Source organism: Girardinichthys multiradiatus, chromosome 15 (assembly GCF_021462225.1).
Source record: "Girardinichthys multiradiatus isolate DD_20200921_A chromosome 15, DD_fGirMul_XY1, whole genome shotgun sequence".
Taxonomy (NCBI): domain Eukaryota; kingdom Metazoa; phylum Chordata; class Actinopteri; order Cyprinodontiformes; family Goodeidae; genus Girardinichthys; species Girardinichthys multiradiatus.
This window is the reverse complement of record NC_061808.1, coordinates 16,895,959-16,919,252: the sequence shown is the minus strand read 5'-3', so window position 1 is coordinate 16,919,252 and position 23,294 is coordinate 16,895,959. Positions and strand designations below refer to the sequence as shown.

The 23,294-nt window shown below is 38.9% G+C and overlaps 1 protein-coding gene across 4 annotated transcripts in view; it reads right to left on the bottom strand.

Annotated features, from left to right (window-relative positions):
• wasf1 (WASP family member 1) overlaps positions 1-23,294 on the bottom strand; it is a 74,030-nt gene that overhangs the window by 37,978 nt on the left and 12,758 nt on the right. For all 4 annotated transcript variants that reach the window (XR_007041823.1, XM_047388415.1, XM_047388416.1 and 1 more), the window contains exons 2-3: positions 5,831-5,985; positions 2,919-3,053 (exon numbers count right to left, since the gene is read on the bottom strand). Coding sequence is in view for 3 of the 4 variants with exons in the window: in XM_047388415.1 (XP_047244371.1) it covers positions 2,919-3,053; positions 5,831-5,963 (268 nt within the window). In the remaining variant the exon portion in view is untranslated. The remainder of the gene's footprint in view (positions 1-2,918; positions 3,054-5,830; positions 5,986-23,294) is intronic.

Below are 23,294 nucleotides of genomic sequence, written 5' to 3'. Positions count from 1 at the left end.
GTTTTTAAATAAAAGAAGAGAAGAAAAGAACAGTCTTTCAAAGGTATTCATAATTGTGAACTTTTCTTACACTGTGGCACAATAAAAAACAACTTTAAAGGGTAATAACTGGATTTCAGTTACACTACAAGCATCATTAAGTGGAAGGACAACGATACATAGGTTTCAAAACGTTCTAAAAATGAAGTGTGTGGCATGCATTTCTATTCAGATCCCCTTCCTTTGATACCCATAAATAAAATGTGGTGCAACATATTCTTTTAACATATCCGATTTAAATAGTCTACCCTGTTGAGAATTTCACTTGAGCCTAAATGCAGCTGTTCTATGAAAACCTCAGAGGTTTGGTAGACAACATTAGTGCTCAAACAGGATCAGCAAGACCAAGGAATACAGCAGACAGGTAAAAGAGAAGGTTTTGTAGTTTAACGTTTAAAGCAGGGATAGGTTATAATATCCCAAACTGGAATGAAAACAGCATGGGGCAACTGCAGATCTATCAAGTGACGGACATTCACCTAAATGACTGGGGCTGGGGAAAGAGAATAATAATCAAAGAAGCAATCCAAGATCATGGTAACTTTGGAGGAGCTGCAGAGATCCACAGCACAGTGAAAATCTGTGGACAGGACAACTATTAGATGTCCACTCCATAAATTTGGTCTTTATGAAAGAGTGGTAAAAGAAAGCTATAAGAAGCTCCAGCTAAAGTTTGAAAAAGCCATGTATGGGAGACATCAGACATGTGGAAGAAGTTGCTGTGGTCAGATGAGACCATAACTGAGCTTTTTGGTCCGCATCAAAAGCGTCGTGTGAGAATGAAAAATATTAATGTATCACCACTGAGGAACATAGTGGTGGTAGCATCATACCATTGGAATGAGATTTTTTCACAAATGGATGTGCTAAATAGAGGGGAATCGTGGAGGAAAACATTTTGGAGGAACCTAAACATATAACTTGAGCTACAATAGAATGGTTAAGATCAAAGCATTTTCATGTGTTAAAATGGTCCACTCAATGTCCAGACCTAAAATAACTGGGAGTCTTGAAGGTTGATCTAGACAGAAACTCCCCTTCTAATGTGATAGGCTTGAACAATGTTGCAAAGAGCAAAAATTTCAATTTCATTTGGATATACAGGTCCTTCTCAAAATATTAGCATATTGTGATAAAGTTCATTATTTTCCATAATGTCATGATGAAAATTTAACATTCATATATTTTAGATTCATTGAACACTAACTGAAATATCTCAGGTCTTTTATTGTCTTAATACGAATGATTTTGGCATACAACTCATGAAAACCCAAAATTCCTATCTCACAAAATTAGCATATCATTAAAAGGGTCTCTAAACGAGCTATGAACCTAATCATCTGAATCAACGAGTTAACTCTAAACACCTGCAAAAGAGTCTTCAGACCTTTAAAACTCCCAGCCTGGTTCATCACTCAAAACCCCAATCATGGGTAAGACTGCCGACCTGACTGCTGTCCAGAAGGCCACTATTGACACCCTCAAGCAAGAGGGTAAGACACAGAAAGAAATTTCTGAACGAATAGGCTGTTCCCAGAGTGCTGTATCAAGGCACCTCAGTGGGAAGTCTGTGGGAAGGAAAAAGTGTGGCAGAAAACACAGCACAACGAGAAGAGGTGACCGGACCCTGAGGAAGATTGTGGAGAAGGGCCGATTCCAGACCTTGGGGGACCTGCGGAAGCAGTGGACTGAGTCTGGAGTAGAAACATCCAGAGCCACCGTGCACAGGCGTGTGCAGGAAATGGGCTACAGGTGCCGCATTCCCCAGGTCAAGCCACTTTTGAACCAGAAACAGTGGCAGAAGCGCCTGACCTGGGCTACAGAGAAGCAGCACTGGACTGTTGCTCAGTGGTCCAAAGTACTTTTTTTGGATGAAAGCAAATTCTGCATGTCATTCGGAAATCAAGGTGCCAGAGTCTGGAGGAAGACTGGGGAGAAGGAATTGCCAAAATGCCACAAGTCCAGTGTCAAGTACCCACAGTCAGTGATGGTCTGGGGTGCCGTGTCAGCTGCTGGTGTTGGTCCACTGTGTTTTATCAAGGGCAGGGTCAATGCAGCTAGCTATCAGGAGATTTTGGAGCACTTCATGCTTCCATCTGCTGAAAAGCTTTATGGAGATGAAGATTTCATTTTTCAGCACAACCTGGCACCTGCTCACAGTGCCAAAACCACTGGTAAATGGTTTACTGACCATGGTATCACTGTGCTCAATTGGCCTGCCAACTCTCCTGACCTGAACCCCATAGAGAATCTGTGGGATATTGTGAAGAGAACGTTGAGAGACTCAAGACCCAACACTCTGGATTAGCTAAAGGCCGCTATCGAAGCATCCCGGGCCTCCATAAGACCTCAGCAGTGCCACAGGTTGATTGCCTCCATGCCACGCCGCATTGAAGCAGTCATTTCTGCCAAGGGATTCCGACCAAGTATTGAGTGCATAACTGTACATGATTATTTGAAGGTTGACGTTTTTTGTATTAAAAACACTTTTCTTTTATTGGTCGGATGAAATATGATAATTATGTGAGATAGGAATTTTGGGTTTTCATGAGCTGTATGCCAAAATCATCCGTATTAAGACAATAAAAGATCTGAAATATTTCAGTTAGTGTGCAATGAATCTAAAATATATGAATGTTAAATTTTCATCATTACATTATGGAAAAATAATTAACTTTATCACAATATGCTAATATTTTGAGAAGGACCTGTACAAGGATAGTAGAGACCTACCCCAAAAGATTTACAGCAACACTGCATCGACTCAGGACTAAATGCAAATGCATGCCCTACATTGTATTGGTATATCACATACAATCCAAATAAAATACTCTGAAGTTTAAAAAAATTTGAAAAATTAGCATTGGTTAGAAACTCACATTCTTCTTCTTTGGGGTCTAGTTGTGTGACGCTGATTGAAAGTCGGTCCACCCTCTCCTGCAAGGAGTTAACCCGGAAAGAGAAGGAGTGGGCTTCATTGAACAGCTCCCCAAAAAGGTCCTCTGCATATTTACCTGCAAAAACCCAAGATCAAAAGAATTAATTTTATGTTTTCACAATTTAGAAACATTCATCTGAAAGGTATGAACAGTGTTTTAGTGTCTGCAAGTGTGAGGCAACTGCTAGGTGTCAAAAGTGATATCTAACATTTACTCTGTTGTTTAAAGCAATCATTTTGCTTTTGTGGAAAATTTCTACTTGAATGTAACTGTCAGTTATTGTTCCCATCAACTGACTCTGGAGACCTTGATAGTCTACAACTCAAATGCTTTTGTCAAACACAATCAAAGCAAGCCATGCAGCTCTCTGCCTCAGCCTTTATAGCTTTAGAGATTACATTTATTGAGATTTGAAGAAACAAAGTGATGACTGGGGGTTTCTGTAGTAGAGCAGGCCGGCTTCTAATGTTTGGAGCGAAGCAATATAGACTGGTTTGTTATACCACAGTGTGCATCCAAGTGTCTGCTCTCCAAATTATAGACCTTCCTGTACTAAGTGCACTTCTTCAGCCTCTGTATATTAGAACTGAAGTTACTCCATTAGTTGTGACCTTTTGTTTCAATGGTGCCACATCTCCAGAAGAAAACCAATTCATCAACCAACTGTGCCATTTAAACTCTAAGCTCCAATCTTCTACTGACTTCTCATGTTTGGCATAGCGCTGTTATAAAAGTATTGCATGGGTTCACTGAAGAGAAGTGAGCTGTACTCAACCGCATGTGTCTGAGCAGTGTGAAAAAGTGACGGACGAAAGACAAACTTCCTAAATAAGAGAACTGATTTCAACAAAACATTTTTAAAATAATTACAGTTGTAATTTTTATCTGACAAGTACGATATTTTAGTTTGAAAACTTATTTTATCAAACAAAAAAAGATAGATGTCAACAGACAAAAAGGGTTTTGCTCACTTTTACCATACTGGGCTTATGATGCTGAAATTTCACTTTGGTGATATTTTACTCCCTTTTCATTGGTTTTTAATAAGCTAGTGTTAACTTGTGTTTGTATAATGTTATAAATGCTCATTTAACTATTTTTAATATGGCAGATCATTAATCATTGAACGTGATGTATTAAGGTACCAGCTCCTCATTCATTCTTCTTTGCATGTAAAATTCAGACATGGGAATATTACCAAGGGATGGGCAAAATTTTATTGTTTCTAACATATGCAGGCAGAAATGTGATAAAAATCACTCCCAACAACATTAATAACAATCTAAGTAATTACATTTGCAAAGTGAGAAGTATGTTTGGGATTTACTGCTCAAATTTTGCTGTTCAAACAATTTTCCACTTTTGGTTCCATGAGCGGGTAAATAAAGTTTTTCTGTTTTAAAATAAGATTGAATGTAGTCATTACACCAAGCTATTACAGTTGTACTACTTGATGTAATTTGTGAAGAAGTAAGAAGGCTGTGGAATATTTTGTCATTTTTAGAGCAAATCTTTAGAGACATGGGCTGTAAGCAGTAATGTATTCATTTGCATTTGTGTTGAATGTTGTACTCAACCATGTGTCCTTTTTGAAATAAAATAGAGTTTGCCAAATTGTTTCTCTAGTTTTTACAAAGCAAAACAAACTGATGACCAACAAGAGGATTTACTGTGTTGTGTTTCATTGGAAATGCATTTCTACAACACATATTCTAAGGAATTTTAGGCTGGGGCAGTTAAATATCCTCTACTTTTTAAAACAGAAGTTAGAATTTATTATTTTCTAGATTAAACATAACACACTGCTATTTTATCTTGTTATAACACATAAGGGGCAGTTAAATATCCTCTACTTTTTAAAACAGAAGTTAGAATTTATTATTTTCTAGATTAAACATAACACACTGCTATTTTATCTTGTTATAACACATAAGGCTTTAATAGACTTCAGTTATTATCTCATTGTTCTGTGCTGTCCAGGATTATTATTATTATTATTATTTTTTAAACAGTGTCCCGTCCAGCAGAGTAGTGCTCAGAATTGCTCTCAACATTCATAATAACAGATTTTTTACCATAAAATGCACGGTACTAATGAATGCAAGATGTATTTAGTGGTAAATGTGGCTCAATATAGAACATTTGTGTATATCTTAACACCTGAATCTAAACACCTGTGGGTCTGAGTGTGACCGCGCATGTGTATACAAGGTTTCTCCATACAAATTTGCAATAACGAGTGTGAGGAGCCACAGACCTGCCCCCCTGGACCCGGGACAGATACAGAGGAGATCCATGCCACATACATCCAAAGGCCCCCCAGAGCACAGGAACCCCAGGAGAACTATCGCCGGGACTACCACAACCCCCTGAGGGAGAAGAGCGGGGGAGAGTCCCAGGGGAGCCACCCAGCAGCCACACTGTAGAAGCCCCAGGAAGCTGCAGCGACGAGCCCACAGGCCCCGCCGGCAGCTGTCTACGCCCGAGCAGATCCAGCCATGGACCCAGAGACCAAAGACCCCGGGACATATCACTCCCCAAACAAGCTGTCCAGGATTATGAATCATGAATCTTTTCATAGCAATGGTCAAATATTTTAATTAACTGTAAGTGTAATGAGAAACAGGGTGCTTACTAAAGTTCATGTACATGGTTATAAACTTGTTTGATTTTTAGGAGCTCATTTTGTAATGTCTTTGGTAGATTGTTTTGCTCGTGTCTTTCCTATGAATTTTCTGAATCCATGTTTATGGATCACCACATTAGGAGATTTTCAGGAATCCAGCTTTATGATGAATCGATTTTTGTAAATATAAGAATATGCGTGTTTTCCAAGTACTCGTGTCACTGACTGAGACTGCTGAGCTGGCGGATGACGTTGGCCAAGGAGATGTTGGTCACACACTCCAGCTCGTTCTTGATGTTCCTAGGCAGTACCGTGTGGCACAGGTGCCTAGGCTCGATGGTGCGCTTAACCAGTGGCATCCTTTTGCTGCGACGACACTACCTACAGGAGAAAGATGGAGGAGGGCGATGAGAAAGAGATGGGGTAAATTTCATTAGTGCATAAAATCCATGCATTGATTTTGCAAAAACCCAAGTTTCATTTAAACAAAGCAAGAATTATTTTCTATAAGAAATCACGCACCATAGTAAAATATTTCAAATGAATATGTTTACACACTGCAAATATACAAGTTGCTTTACTGAATTGACTCAATCTTGTGCTTTTTTGTATGTATGCAACCTGTTTAACATATCAATGCACTCTGTGCACTCAGCCATGCTAACTACATTTAGTTGCATTGCAAGGTTTCCAGAATCAATTCTCTTCCTTTGCAAGAACACAAAAGAAGGAAAAACAGAGGTGCAAAACAAATGTATCTGTACAGAAATTAGACCGGCACAATATGATGCTGGTACTATTGTTATCTAGACAGTCTTGATCAGTAAAAAAGCATGCCATGCATAACAATTTTAACAAGTTCACTTGAGTTTAGTTTATGGACTACGTATAGTCATAAATCTATGGCTGAATCAAAATATGTAGCTATATGTTACTGCTGTTGGTATATCTGTACAGCTCATCACAATTATTAATCCCTAACACATTAACTACAAATATGCACAAAATGTTATCGCAATCCATCAGATAATTGTTGATGTATTACTGCCTAAAGAAGAAATGGCAGAATTGTGGCACCACAGCAAGGTTATTGGTTTTAATGATTTTCATGATAAAATCTTCTATGGTTAGAACTACATCCACCCACCCACCCACCCATCCATCCATCCAGCCACCCACCCACCCATCCATCCATCCATCCACCCACCCATCCATCCATCCATCCATCCTTCCTTTTCTGCTTATCCGGGATCGAGTCCCTGGTGTCACCAATAACAACTCTGGGCAACTCTGAATTATGAGAGTCCAGCCCCTCTTAAGGAGAGGGGATACCAAACTGTGCAAAGAGGTGAGTCCAGCTGGTACTGCTCAACCATACCCTCCAGCTAAGTGACATTCCTTGTCCCCAAAGCCATATTATGCTGCTGGGAATTAGCACTCCAAGGCTCTCGCCCTTGCCTCCCCTTCAGCTTGCACGGCACCTGATCTCTGACATTCCTCTCCACAGGCTGTAGGCCCAATTGGAGCGGACTTCCAGTAGCTTCTTTGGGCTGAGCCAGCTGAGCCCCAAGAGCCAACACTCAACCACCAGGCACTTGCTGGGCAGCTCCCATTTATTAAAAGCCAACTCCTAATTTTGCCAACTTTATTTTTAAATGATGTTAATGCTGGCTGCGTGAATAATATGACACAACTTATAGAAAGTTACATATTTAGTTATTTGAAATGCAGCAGTTGTTAGACACTGTAAACAGGTCGGGATTGGGGAGGATGAGCGCCCTTGGGCTAGAGCCAGTTTCTCTATGCATGCACAATAGGTTAACAGTGAGCAAAATATCTACCGCAATGTTTTTAGACCTTGTCTACGTGATAAATCTTTTTTGTTACTAAACAATTTTTGTTTTGTTTAAATCCTTAAACACCATAACCCATAAACATGACTACATTTCCAGAAAAGTCTTCATCTCTTAAAAAAAAAAAATGTTACAGTAACTATGTCAGGCATGTGTGCAACAATATAGCATGGACATGGACATACACCAAAAACAAACCGGTGTACTGCGCTTAACGCTTACTGATTTGTGTAAATTAAGGGTTGTGACCTCATTGTCCTCAAATAATTGTGCGCTGGGTTCTTACTTAAAAATCAGCGAAATCAGAACACATCGGAGTGACATGAACAGGTTTTCTTTGAAATGTTATAAAATATAGTGTTTGCTAAGCATCCATTTAAGTCTCATTCACATGACACAACTTTATTGTATATTTGAAGACAGGCTGGGGTGGTGAAAGACAATTATGATCCAACTAATACTACAACTACTACTATTAAAAACATCCATAATAATGTTTAGGTTGCAGAAAAACTGAGTAAAACTACCACTTCTACAACCCACTGGTACAATAATTATAACCCTATAATAAGATTTTTTGTAAATTTTCAACACGTTTTAATAATTTCATCAAAACTGTGATAATACTGACAACTGCTACATCCCAACCACAATCCATTATATCTTTGACTGTTCCATCTGCCACTGAAATGTCCCATTCAGTTGTAAAGTGGTCATACCAGCATAATAAACTATTTTGATATACCGCATGATTGCAAATGAAATGCCAGAAGTATGAAACAATGTGCTTGAAGATAAGAACACAAGGATAATTGCTGGAGCAAAGGTGAAAAGATAGACCTGGACAGAGGGAGAGCCACACATCATCCACCAAAATTACTCCCCTTGTGACAACTGCAGTTAATTCTGCTAACAACACTGTTTCCCTGTGGTTGGCTTGCGTTAAATTAGAACAGGCATCTGAAATGATGTGAAGATCAGGTGCTCTGATGTAGACTGACTGCTTGGCCTCGACAGTGATCATGGTTTCGCTAAAGCATTGATTAAAAGTTTAATTAATGTCCGGTGCTTTTAATATTATGCTGTATTTTTAGCGGCGTCTCCTCCACCGAGCATCATGATTATTGACCGTATCCTCAGAAATGTAGGGCAGGAAAAGGCTATTCTCGGAAGCTGCCTGGCAATAGGACAGTGACTGTGCCGAGATGACTCATCCTAGAGGCATCCTAAACGGGGGCCATCGGTGACAACATGCACCTCTCTAAGATTGTGTTGAAACGGGAAGTGTTTTACAACCATTACAAGTAGACACAGCACCTATTACTGTCACACATAATTCAGAAATAAAGCTGCAAAATATACTGTATTATAACCATAACATAAGAGTTGCACAGGACTATTTAGGATTATTAAATTTCAAGTTTTATTGCTTCACGCTCTGCATATTAAGAATATATTTGGCCAGCAAGGTGGACTCCAACTGTTCATAACGCCAACCCTGGTCTCTTTTTTCTGTGACTGAGGTGCTAAAGCTCATTAAAGATATTTTCCTGATTTTAATAAGTAAAACCTCAACATTGATAACAAAATAGCATTAGACAGGGGCCAATTTCCAATATCACAGAATACCGAAGTTCAAAATGTTTCTAAACCACTAAAACTTTGCGTCCTACCATTTTGTTTCATGATCACCAAGAGACAGTATAGGGTTGAAAGGCAAAAAACACTGTTGACCAACAATAGCACACTGGACTGTCTCACATTTGCCATAAACAATGCAGATAAAGTTTTTTGGGGAAATATTTTGTGGACTGATGAGACAAAAGTGAAACTTTTTGGTAGGTGTGTGTTACATTACATTATATATAGACAAAATAAAAAAAACTGAAATATATAATATAAACAGCCTCAATCCTAATTTGGTCCATTAAAACAGCAAGGAGAATTTGTTATTACCTCATTTTCATCTTTTAAAACCATTGCAAAGATGGAAACCCAAATAAATCATTCAATCATAACTACAGGGGTTGGACAATGAAACTGAAACACCTGTCATTTTAGTGTGGGAGGTTTCATGGCTAAATTGGACCAGCCTGGTAGCCAGTCTTCATTGATTGCACATTGCACCAGTAAGAGCAGAGTGTGAAGGTTCAATTAGCTGGGTAAGAGCACAGTTTTGCTCAAAATATTGAAATGCACACAACATTATGGGTGACATACCAGAGTTCAAAAGAGGACAAATTGTTGGTGCACGTCTTGCTGGCACATCTGTGACCAAGACAGCAAGTCTTTGTGATGTATCAAGAGCCACGGTATCCAGGGTAATGTCAGCATACCACCAAGAAGGACGAACCACATCCAACAGGATTAACTGTGGACGCAAGAGGAAGCTGTCTGAAAGGGATGTTTGGGTGCTAACCCGGATTGTATCCAAAAAACATAAAACCACGGCTGCCCAAATCATGGCAGAATTAAATGTGCACCTCAACTCTCCTGTTTCCACCAGAACTGTCCGTCGGGAGCTCCACAGGGTCAATATACACGGCCGGGCTGCTATAGCCCAACCTTTGGTCACTCATGCCAATGCCAAACGTCGGTTTCAATGGTGCAAGGAGCGCAAATCTTGGGCTGTGGACAATGTGAAACATGTATTGTTCTCTGATGAGTCCACCTTTACTGTTTTCCCCACATCTGGGAGAGTTACGGTGTGGAGAAGCCCCAAAGAAGCGTACCACCCAGACTGTTGCATGCCCAGAGTGAAGCATGGGGGTGGATCAGTGATGGTTTGGGCTGCCATATCATGGCATTCCCTTGGCCCAATACTTGTGCTAGATGGGCATGTCACTGCCAAGGACTACCGAACCATTCTGGAGGACCATGTGCATCCAATGGTTCAAACATTGTATCCTGAAGGCGGTGCCGTGTATCAGGATGACAATGCACCAATACACACAGCAAGACTGGTTAAAGATTGGTTTGATGAACATGAAAGTGAAGTTGAACATCTCCCATGGCCTGCACAGTCACCAGATCTAAATATTATTGAGCCACTTTGGGATGTTTTGGAGAAGCGAGTCAGGAAACGTTTTCCTCCACCAGTATCACGTAGTGACCTGGCCACTATCCTGCAAGAAGAATGGCTTAAAATCCCTCTGACCACTGTGCAGAACTTGTATATGTCATTCCCAAGATGAATTGACGCTGTATTGGCCGTAAAAGGAGGCCCTACAAAATACTAATAAATTATTGTGGTCTAAAACCAGGTGTTTCAGTTTCATTGTCCAACCCCTGTATATGCATGTCTTAGCTAGGCTTGCAAACTGGCCAGTTTGCAAATGTGTATTTATTGTCTTTGTTATTATCCACTATGCTCAAGGCTTTTCTACCGTCTAATCTCTCAATAAATTAAACCTTCCTACGCACTGGGCCATAATGACATAAAACTAGGCTTGTATTTAACCACTATCAAAAAACAGATAAATAGGGGTTGCAAGGACTTAATGATTATGATGCCAAAACCTAAACAGAGGTAGATGGAAATAAATCACCAGACCAAGGACAGCAACAAAGAAGGAAACCACTGAGAAATGTCTCTAAAAGTGATAATAACTTATCCTAATGTACTTTTTTAAAGTACAGGTGCGAACTTGTTGGATGGGCTCATCACATGCGAGCAAAGTCGTTTCACTGTCATGTGTTGGTACATTGTGAAGAAGTTACGAAAGAAAAGCCTCTCTCTTTAACTTTCTGTCACAGCGAGGATGTTCAGTGTTTACAGCCTCAGACATACAAGCACCCATGTCCACAGAGATTTAAAAACCAAGGTTTGATAGGATGGCATGTGACGGCTGTATTCTCACAGGAAGAATGATGTAGTTTCTTATGGAAGAGCGCCACAAAACACAAATCCATTTAGACTTACAAAAGTGAATTAAAAATAACCAAGCAAAGTGGTCTCATACTTTTATACTTGGACTAATACTTTGAAAAGAATACAGGAAGGTAGAACCTATCCTAAAAAAATACACCTCAGTGAACCTTTGAAGAAAATTGCATCAGAAGACATGATTTTTATTGGTCATTGCAATGTAAAATGTTTATTGTACCCCCACCAAACTATGTTTTTACTTTATATGCAATGTTACAATTGTTATCAACCTTTTGTTTCATTTGATTTTCTGCTGGATTCTGTGACAGCATATTTTAAACCAGGTTGTCTCCAATTCCAGTAATGGTGAGCTACTCTACTGCAACTTTTCGATGCATCCCTGCTCCAACACACCTGAATCAAATGACTGTACTTCCTCACCACGTCATCAAGTTCTTAAGAGGAATTAATTTGATCTGCAGGAAAGTAGCTCACCAGGACTAGAGTTGAAGATCCAAGTTTTAAGCCATGTGTTAATGATTTGGGTTTTTAAGTTAGACAGGGAATTTAAACTGGACAGTCAAATTAGAGCTTTTTTTTGTTCTGCTTAGATTACTGTAATGGATCTTATATTGGGAGTGACTCAGTCCTCGCACTCTCTCGTCTGCAACTTGTTCAAACGTTGCTGAAAATTCTCATTTTTGTCCTTAAAAAGGGAACATACCGTGCTTTTAAATCCTTCCTCTTCACACATATATCATTCAGTTGTGGTCTATACAAAGTGGAACTGCAATGCTTTGGTGTGAATTCCTTGCTATTGTAGCTCCAGAGATCCCTCTTTTACCCCTGCTCTGAGGTGCGTCTGAGAACAACTTGTTTAGGTGCAGTCTCTTATTGAGGCACTTCACACCCTGCCCCCCTCCAGGTCAAAGAGCATTCCATGCAGTTTGGTGATATCCTCAAGGAGCTAAAGTCGAGCACACAGAAGTAACATATGCAGAAGGGACAATGCTACTTCTAGCAAAACGTTTTCCAAGACGTCATATCAACACACAATAAATTCATGTATAAAACAAAGTTTGTTGTCATTTTAGTATTATTTGCAGCTTACTGCTTTGCTGTGTCCATCGATTCCATGGACTGAAAGAACTGACCCCTTAATCAGATGAAGTCTTTCTTCCCACAAATACGAATTTCTTCACTGATGTGAGAACATTTCCATGAAAAATAAAATTTTACCCGATACTTCGAACAGGGCTCCCCCTGGAGGAGCTGGAGGAGGTGTCTGGAGAGAGGGACGTCTGGGCGTCTCTGCTGAGTCTGCTGCCCCCGCGACCCGGTCCTGGATAAGCGGAAGACGACGAACGAACAAACTTCGAACAGGTTCTGATGATGGGGGACGGGGTAATGAATTGTGTGGGTTAATACACCCAACAACCGAACATTAAGACTAATCTCCTTGCAGCATCGGGATACTTAAGCTTGGACTACAAAATCACAGTGAGAAACAAATATGGCGGATATGCTCATTGGTCAGCCAGACGTCCATGACGTTTGTTTAGCCGTTCCGCAGCACAAACTGTGATATAACAGTTCAAAAAACATCACAGAAAATAATGAAAACTGAACGGATTGAAAAATATGACCCAAATAGAACATAAAGGATATTGTTGCAGCACCTGGAGAAACTAAATTTAACTTTCTGCACTCCTACAGACTCCAAGTACACAAAAAATTTATTTAAAAGATAAAAAAAGTAGATTTTGCATGATATATGCCGTTTATTTATTTATTTTTTTCCATTTGTTTGAATAAAGCAGCAGAGCACTCTATTTAAATGCAAATATGCAAGTAAAACAAAAAGGAGACTATCTCAAGTGCCTGAATAAGAGTTGAATAATTAGTAACCATAAATTATTTAACATACCGGAGATTTTCCATCTTATTTAATTTTTCTTCCCCCATCCAGTGTATGGGCTAGCCTAGCTCCTTTCTTTTCTGCACACCCCTTGCTGTTCTGTTACTACTTTTATGGCCCATTCATCTTGGGTGGTGCTTCCCATTGTCACAAATCACCATGGCAACGGCTGCAGTGGGATGTCATTGGTCACTTTATATCATCCCAAAAGACTCATAGGCAAGAATGAGGTTTGGAAGAAAAACAAAAGGTAAGAGCGGCAGGTGTGGGAAGAAAATAGTGGGCTGCGCTTGGAGTCAAGCATCAGAACTAAGACAGTGAGTGGAAAGAACACAATGACAGAATGCAAATAAAGGATAAATCAGGGATTGCTTGTCTATTGCGTGCAGGCACAAAGCAGGGTGACGGACGGCGTGTGCCAGAAAAGAGCGGGGGGGCTTAAGTGGTGTGGATCATTGCACTCAGGACAATATGTCAAACAAGAGGCTTTAATGAATCCTAATAGAATATTTACTCACACACAATGCAATTGCAGACCTTGCAATATGGTGGAGGTCAAAAGCCTTTTATCAAGATGGCCAACAGAGCTTTTTGTTTGTTTTGCATTTGCTTTTTTGTAAGGATATAAAAAACTAACAAGAAAACTTTGACAATACTTGCAACAATACAAAAAACACCTTTCTAACACTGAAACAAGTTTTTAAGTACCGTAAATTCCAGATTATAAGCCGCTACTTTTTTCACACACTTTGAACACTGCGGTGTATACAACGGTGCGGCTAATGCAAGTTTTTTTTTCATGCCGCCAAAAACATTTTGCCTGGTAACAGTAGACCAATTAAATTGATGAGTAGTTCAAAGAGGTCCAATGAACTTGTGCAATAAATCAAGAGCACTTTCACAATTCAATTACCGGTATTGTAAATCAGACATTTATATTCACCCTCATCAACATGGAAAATCACCAACGGGTTTTGAAAGGCTGGACTGCTGCGTGATTAAGGGGACCTGGTGCGCTCAAGTGAGAGCGTCAACGAAGAGGCTGAAGTGAGTGACGAGATCCTGAGGCCGTTCAATTCGGACACTGAAGAACAGGACTTTGATGTTTCAGTGCACGGGAAGAAGATGAAGAAAGTGATCAATGACATTTGACCTGGTAGCCTGCAGTGTATGTCAGTTAGGAGATATTGGAACGTTGTTCACGTTCATTTAAAAAGGTAGCCGTGTTAGCCACTGTTTGAAAAAAAGCATTTGCGAAATGCATTTCTTTATATTACCATACGGATTAAGTTAAAAGTAAAAAATTCCTCACTTGTAATATCTTTCTGTGTAAATCATATTACATCGTGGGACACCTGCGGCTTAACATCCGGTGCGGCCTCTACAAGTACAAAATTGGTTTTCTTTCTAAAATTAGAGCATGCGGCTTTTAATCAAGTGCGCTCTGTAGTCCCGAATTTACGGTATATGTTTGCCATTAGTTTCTGACCCCATTGATCTGGCAAAAAATAGAAACAAAACAACAAAAAATACATTAATGCAGAAATAATAAATAATAATAATGGAAGTTGAAATCTTATGAAATCGGATAGCCTCTGCTTTGTGAAATCAAATCTTTATTTGATACGCTATTTATACCCTGAACAAAAACTGTTTCTGGCTGTATTACAGTGAAGCTGAAACTAATATGGGGCAGAAATAAAATATCTGGTTCTGACTACAAACTCCTAAACTGAATAAAAGGCTTCTCCAAGATCCATCACATAGATGTTTGCAAAGGGATTCCTGAATCTCTGTGGGGGCAAGTCCTGGACAGGTCTGAGGTCTTTGAGAAGCAGGTCTTAAGTCTTAGAGTGACAAGTTCAAGTCTCAAGTATTTGGGGGGCAAGTCCAAATCAGGTCTATTTGGGGGAAAGTCCAAGTCATGTCTCAAATCTTTGTAGGCAAACCCAAGCCAAGTCTCAAGTCTTTTCTCCTGAGTCAAAGTCAAGTCTCAAAACTTTTGTGTTTCTTATGTGTTCTTAGTGTTTCTTAAATAAATCTATTTTGTTTAACACTTAATTACCAGATAAAAGGCATAACAGTATGATAAAGACGTATCAAATACTTTTTAGCCAGTTTTTGCCTTAAATATTATTTTATTTTCATATTTTTGATATTCAACATGATTAACCTATAAAGGTGACAAGTGATGCTTAGTCAAATTAATTAAAGCTATGTAGACATTTATTTATTTCATGCTTCCTACCTCCATAGACTGTTATGGGACAGTTTGTTCTAGCTTACAGTGGTGTAAGTGATACAGACTAAAATATATTTTATTCCACATCCTTCAATCTGGAATACAATACACATATTTTCACTCATCTTACATTCTCAGTTGTATTTTTGGGGAAAAAAACTCAACATGATGCCTTTTCAGACCTTTAAAAGCTCTACCCATAGTGTTGCATAACCTCTATAAAAGTAGCTTTAAAAACAGATATCTATGGCCCAAAAAGGGTCAAATATTGTTGCAAAAAGCCTACATGTGCATCAAAAACCATGAATTATACATGCACACATTCAGTGCATGTTGCTTAAAGGCTAAAACTAAAGTGAAAATGGGAAAATAAATTCATAGCCCAGCTTCTAAAATCTGTCGTGATCTTCCACCTTGGAGATTGTCCTTCACAGTATGTCAAACGTGCCTAAATATTTTGGGATTGGTTCTGTGCTTCTGGAAACATCCAACTACATCTGTGTACTTGAATTATTTTCTAAACCATGAAAAAACACAGACATCTAATCAGAGAAACTGGCAAAGCCGCTATAGCCAATGGCAGAGGCAGACAAGCTGGCAAACTCAACAGGCAGGTGGTTTGAGTCACAGATTTGCAGAGCTGGGTAAAAACAGCTCATTTTACACATAAAAATGTACAATGTTCATCAGTTGGACAAGATTTCACTTTAGTCTAAATATTTTTTTCTCTCATTGCAACTGGTGATACTCAAATGGAATAAAATGTTTTCCTATTTATAAATATACTCACTTTGCAGGTCAACTGTTATTGTTTATAAAACTGACAAGTTTGCAAGTCTCCAAACCTGATAACCCAACAATTGTGCTCACTGTTTGCCAGAATTTCAAATGTGAGGGAGGAATAATTTCTCCCTCAAGATCTAATTATTTTACAATTCATTAAAAAGGAGAAGCTTGCAAAACCAGGGACTGCACACATAAAAACTTAACGTAGGCTCTGGGTATGAAAAGTGCGGCCAGTACATAGTGAATTAAGCCTGAGCTGTAGTTGATTACCAGCAGGAGGTGATTTCTGGGGCTTTAAATTGACATCTGATTATATTGAACTGCCCTAATTCTCACTTGATTTAATATCTAAAGGTTACTCCAAAGCTTCATAGACTTTAATTAAAGTTTTAAGTAGCTTACAGTTAATTGTATAAACGTTGCCAAGCTTATGCCTAGAAAAATGGTCTCTGTACCCTCATGAATTTGAAAAAATAAAATCCATGACTGACAGAGTCATGGGGAAATCCCAATACACCCTTACTGCTTAGTTACAGAAGGAAACTCAGCAGTTTGGTGTTACAAATTAAAGCACTCGACTTAATCATCAAGTGTGATTACCTCTTAAAAAGCATAGGTTTTGGCAGTTAGCTAGTCTGAAATGTAAAACTGTGTATTAAAAAAATGCCAAGCAGGACAGAGACCAGAAAAGTAATCAAATAATTCTGTGAGGGGTTAAAAGGCCATTTCTGATTTTTTTTTAAGTCCATCATTCCACAGGGAGAACGATTATTCACGATGGAGCACATTCAATGTAGTGATTTCACCCCAATGCTCAGAAAAAAAAAAAAAAAAACAGGAGCTACAAGAATCAGCATGTTAAATGTTATAATTCATGACAGGAAAATTGGGAAAAAAAGACTGATAAATTAAAGCTTGTTCAGAGGGGTTAGCAAAAGAAAGCCTCTCCTTTTTAAGCAAATATGCCTGAACAATTTAGATTTGCAGTGTTGCATCTAAATAAACAAGAAGACCATTGAAATATTTTATAGAATACCACATTTCAAGTTGTCGTGGGCCAGTATGAGATTCTCTAGGTAAGACAACTTTGTTAAAAGACACAGTTTCACCATATCACATAAAAAGTTTCAACAGAAATGTTTAACATGATCAAATTGCTTTTTTATTAGAAATGGAAATGCAACTATTACAATGCTGCTGCTAAAAATAAATATTATTAGAGTTGCATTCATGTAGTCCAACATTTAATTATTGGTATTTTGATTTTATTCCATGGAGCGTGAGAGAACACAGGTGACAGTGTTGACAACCACTGTTTAACGTCAGAGTCAGTGGTTTCATGTACCCGTGACAATGATTTACACATTTTTGCAAGTTTTTCATCTTAGTATTTTTTAGAAAACTCACAAATTTGGAAATCTACTTCAGTCACAAATAAAAAGATAAGTTTACAGTCAGTGTCAGCAAAAACCGCAGATCAATTTAAAAGCTTTAATAGATGTACAAAGTGGTGGGAGAATTCATCCTGTTTATTCCATATTTTGAGTTAGGTTTTTCAGGAAACATGTTTATTGTGCAGAATATCTCTTTTTGTTATTTTTTATATAGTAAGGCTGTATATGTAAAAAGCTTATATTAGCTGGCTAACAAGCCAGGCTGTAGGGAATGGACACTGTGATGCAGATAACTATCAATGGGAGAAGCTGATAGGATGTCAGTTATGATTAACCCACATTGACATTTTCAGCAATACCATCGCAATTACACATTTCCTGATATCACGCAGACCTATCAGAAACCGAGCACATGCATATCAGCACAAACACCTCATACCCATTGTCAAGCATGGGGGTGGGGGGCTGCTGATTCAGGCTTGTTCTGCAGCAGAGGGGACCTGTTTACTTTGCCTTCATTTAGTCATTGAGTTTACCTTGAACTCCTCAGTATGCCAAAGAATCTTGGTCAAAACTGTATCCTTTTGATACAATGATCCCAAAAGTGTAACAGCAAATCTAGAGCAGAATGACAAAAAATAAGACAAAAATGGCTGTAACAGCCCAGTTAAAATCCAACAAAGACAATACACATTTTCACACACAGAAAACACAATAGAAGTGGCAGAGTTTCTCCTCAAAGCTAGACCTAGAATTGCAAAAATAATCTCCACATCCCACCAACAAACACTCAAATATCAACCCTCATTTCCCAACACAATCTCCCGAACCACCAGCCACAGCAGAGCATGCTGGTAGAGCATATCATAGCATAAACCTGCGTTTTCTTCCTACCAATTAACATTTTGTACCACTTGACACACCTTAGGGGGGTGTGATGACACTTTGCAGGATATCACCCATTAAAATACATGTGCAGACACATCATACTCACACAAAAACATAAACAGAGTGCACACTGGCCTAAAAATACACCTGCAGCACTGCTGAGGTCTGGTTGGTCTGAGACAGCTATGCTAACTAGCTTAGCTGTTTGAGGAGAAACTCGTGTCAAGGCATATAAAAGTACGTAATCATTATTCTAAAACCGTCACCACATCTGTTTAGGTCATTGTAAAGAACAATCTTACTACTTTTTTCAAAGGGAAAAGAACCCATAAAACCAGTGCTATCTCCTTTTTACCAGCTACTCACAAAAACAAACAGAGCCTAAATCTTTCTATCAGTAGCCTGAAAGAAGTCACTGTTACTCAATACTATGACTTTTCTACTACCCATTCTTTATATTAGTATTGACAGAATGGTTGGACACAGACCACACTGTATTTTGTAAGAAGATTGGATCACTTTAAACATTCATTTAGCAATCATGCTTTATCCCACACTAGATGAACAAGCCCACCTAAATATTCATGGGCATCTGTGTGGGAACATTAATGAGTAAAGTGTCTGATGAACAAACACACTCAAAGAGGTTTATCTGCTGAGCACAGAGAAACCCACCGGTATGAATAATGAATGCCTGCTGCTCAATAATAAATGTCTGCACGCTTGCACTCTGCAGCTGTGCTTGTTTGGCCTGTGAGGGAAATTCTATTACACAAACTGCCTTGGTGTTTGTACACATGTGAAGGACAGGCACAAAAACCTAACACTGTCGTTAACCCCATCATTGCAAACAAGAAAACTACACACCTTTGTAACAAAACAAACACATTTCCAAAAAGGATAGAGTTAAAGGTCCAAGGCACTTCAGTCAATAAACCAACGTGCATAAAGTAAAACCTGGTCACTTTAACGGTTCTTTCAAAGTATTAAGAAACATGTATATTGTACAATGGAGAATTGGATAAATTACTGAGGGTTTCCAGTGCAGTTAGCAAATCACTCCCACTTATCATTTGATTTTGCTACAGTATAAATTGATTTCCATTTTTGCAATAAAAAAAGCTAATTGCAATTGTAAAAGGGTGTGACAATAGATCCAGTTTTAAAATCAACCCAGGGTTACAGATTCGGATTATGTGTGCACTCTCGGAAAACAGGTGGAGCTGCAATACGATAAACAACCAGAATAAGGAGGCAGGAATAAATATTTCACAAAAAAGAAAACAGCTTATTTGCAGTTACACTTGCCAAAATCACAGCCGTATATTTAACATTTTGTCAATGTCAATGTTAGTAATTTCATTATTTTTCTGTTCAGCCTCGTTTGATACACATAGCATTGATTCTGATAAAGCATTGGACTGGAAATAGGTATCTGCAAATACCCATTTTTAAATGACTCTGCTTAGTATCAAGACTTTTTGTCCCAGATGCCCAGCAGAGTCATTGAAGAATAAGCATTTGCTGATGCCCAAACATGAGCTGGGCAGAAGAGAAAAAAAAATGAATTGCCTCCTGGTGACTTGTGGGAGTCACCAGGCATTCGCAGCACTTTGAGGGACTTCAGCTTGGCAGACATTGAGGGGTTTGATAAGTGAGGAAGAAGAACAAGAAGTGAAGCGCATTGAATTTGTGGGATGAACAGGACCAATTAGACAGCACCCAGGGCAGGTGTGCAAACCTCTCACAGGGCACCTGTTTAAGTATGAGTGCACTCTCACCATAGCTCTGGATCTGTGCATAAGTGATAGTTGTGGGAATTAAAGCTCCAGCAGAGCAGTACACTGATGGCCAGCCAAGGTGCCCTTGCTGTGAGGAGTCCTAAGGCGATACCGGTTGGTACGGCCAGAGCAGTGGGATGAAACTAAGAGACGGTTTGGTCAGGTCAGATCCAGTGGTGCTCAGCTAAGAAAAAGTGCATTCTCGTACTCCATATCTTTTTTATACCCTTTTAGAAACATGTTAAGCAGCCCCATCAGATCAGTTGTACATATGTTACATGTCAGCAAACAGGGGGACTGCAAATTGTAAGATAGTCATACTTCCAACAGATTTGAAATAAAATTCATGATAATCTTCGTAAGCTAATGAACACAGTTGTTTACTGTAACACTCCTGAATGCAATAAGTGGCACTAAAGTAGCAGGCTAAAAAATAACATGTCAATGTAATGACTTCAATAAGGGATCAAAGGTTCCGCTGCAGGCTTTAGTTTACTTGTGTCTTATGACTGTTTATGAACTTCACTCTGGCTCCATTTCCAATACACTTCCTAATTCTGAAAGCCTTCCTTAAAAATCCCATTGCATAGACAAGTGGCACACTTATATTCACTGAATGTTAAAGTGATAGGATGGGAGGGAAGAATAATCCTTTGCAGAGCAATGGGGGCAAAATAAGACTTAATGGATTCTCTTTTTACCAGAACATTGAAGGATTGCCTACATTAAAACTTCAGTTGTTAACTTTAGTCTGACATTTTGCAAAATTGTGGTCCAGCCAGCATTTTGCCAATTCCTACACTTTACACAAGTACTGACAGGAGATTGAGAGGACACTGTGGTAGACAGCTACTGAAGGTGTCTGTTTGATTTGATTTATCATATTTAGATGGAGACTGAGTGGTGTAAATTTAAAATCCAGAAGATCACAGTGAAGTCAAAGTAGAGGTCATCTACACACACATATTGTGCAAACATGTTTTGTCTCTAAAGGCAGCAGAAAAGGTGACAATGGTGCAGAGTAAAAGGAAACTCCTTGGTTATTTTCCTTTCTTGGGTTTGCTGTTTGTCTCTATTTATGGCTACAATCAACACTCTGACTGGAAGAAAATCCAAATTCTTCAGAAATGTAGCAGCGCCCTCTCTGGTGTATTGTCCTTATCAGTTTGTACATTTCAAGGTCCAGCTCCTTCATTCAGCATTAAGTGGGACTAAAGCGTGTTTTTTGCAAGGACAAAATAAACTAGTAAAAAAAAGATGAAATCCATGGCAGCTGCATTCTCTAGTCTAAGCACAGTTTTATGTTATCTGTCACAGTCAGTAAGACTTACTTGTCTGCTGCCCTCTTATCACTTTACAGTTGAGAATGGGGAGGTACTAGAGTCCTCCTGGTGTTATCAAACACACTAATCACTGGCCTACAACTAAGAGCTTACCAAAGCTGCTTTCACAAAACACTTCCACACTGCATTTTAGTGCCTTTTGGCAGTATCTGTGAGTTTTCTGAATGGACTCAGACAATAAGGGGGAAGCAAAGAGTTAGTAAGAAGCCAATGTGCTTCTGTTACATCTGAGCCACTAGAGCGATTTCCTAACAGTGCCATAAAAGTTAACTTGCTTTTGCGACTTGATTTTACTATGAATCAATTACAGATGGTCGATGCGAACACATGGAAGATACCACAGTGCGTCATTTGATGCTTGCCAATTCTCGCCATGGTTACACAAAGGATGGGTTGTGTTGAAGTACATCGACACAGGACAGATCGCTGGACTTCAGATGTGGGTAGTTTTTTCCTTAGCGGTGACAAATGAAAGCAAAACAGAACTGAAAGGGGAGTGTGTTGCAGAGTGGTGGTTTTGACATGTCAGACACCATTAATGTGTTTCACCCTTTAGAATGGTAGATGTTAAACTAATTCAAGGCATGGCACGCTAGCCCAGATGAGTTCCACTTTATGCCTCTTAAGGTTTCACACTTCCAGCTCACACAGGGTGGCTCCTTACCTGTGATTGAGGTAAGGAGTCAAAGCTGATATACAGTACACATAATTTAGGAATCAAATCCATGCCTTTTTATAATTAGACATGTACCAATTAATCCATAAGAGATCTAAATAGGCCAATCATTGATTAACTCAATTCAATTCAAAAGTACTTTAATAATCCCTAAGGGAAATTAAATGTTGTTGTTGCTCATATTATGCAGGTATATTCAAAGAGCCGTTGTAGATGCTGATGGCTGTGGGCATGAAGGATCTCCTGTAGCGGTCTGTCTTACAGCAGATCTGAAGAAGTCTCTGACTGAAAACACTCTGTTCTTGTACAACAGTCTCATGAAGAGGATGCTTGGATCTGATCAGTGATCAGAAAGTTAATCTAAATTATTTCCCCCAACTCAATAAATGCATCAAAAAAAAAAGAATCACACCACATTCAGTTGATGAATATCAAAAAAGGCAGGTCAAAAAACTGGTAATCAAAAAATACTGCTGAAAAAATACTTAAGATCAGTTCCCCCACAAGAAAGGTCCAGAAATGTTTTGAATAAAGTAAAGCATATCATGATCTGCAAAAGAATCTCCTATATTATTTTGCAGTGCCTAAAGAAAAACGTGTAAATCTTTATTTGATCATATCCATTATAGTTAGGGTCACACTGCAGAAATCTAATTTTTTGATCAAAGAAGAATGTTGACAGATTGAGGATTCTGACAAAAATTTTGGTGTGAATGCTTAAGAGTAGTGATTTGTAGGGCTCAGGGATAAGTCCTAGCCTCAGGCATCTAGGCTGGTAGATGTTTTTACTGCACTTAGCTGAACAGCTTAGTAAAAGTGCAATATGGATGGAACCATAACTTAATAAACAAAGATTGAGAAGACTTTTCAACAACTTAGCTAAGAAAATGGATGCAACATCAGTCAGATGTAATACCAGCATTTGGAGAAATCCTACCATA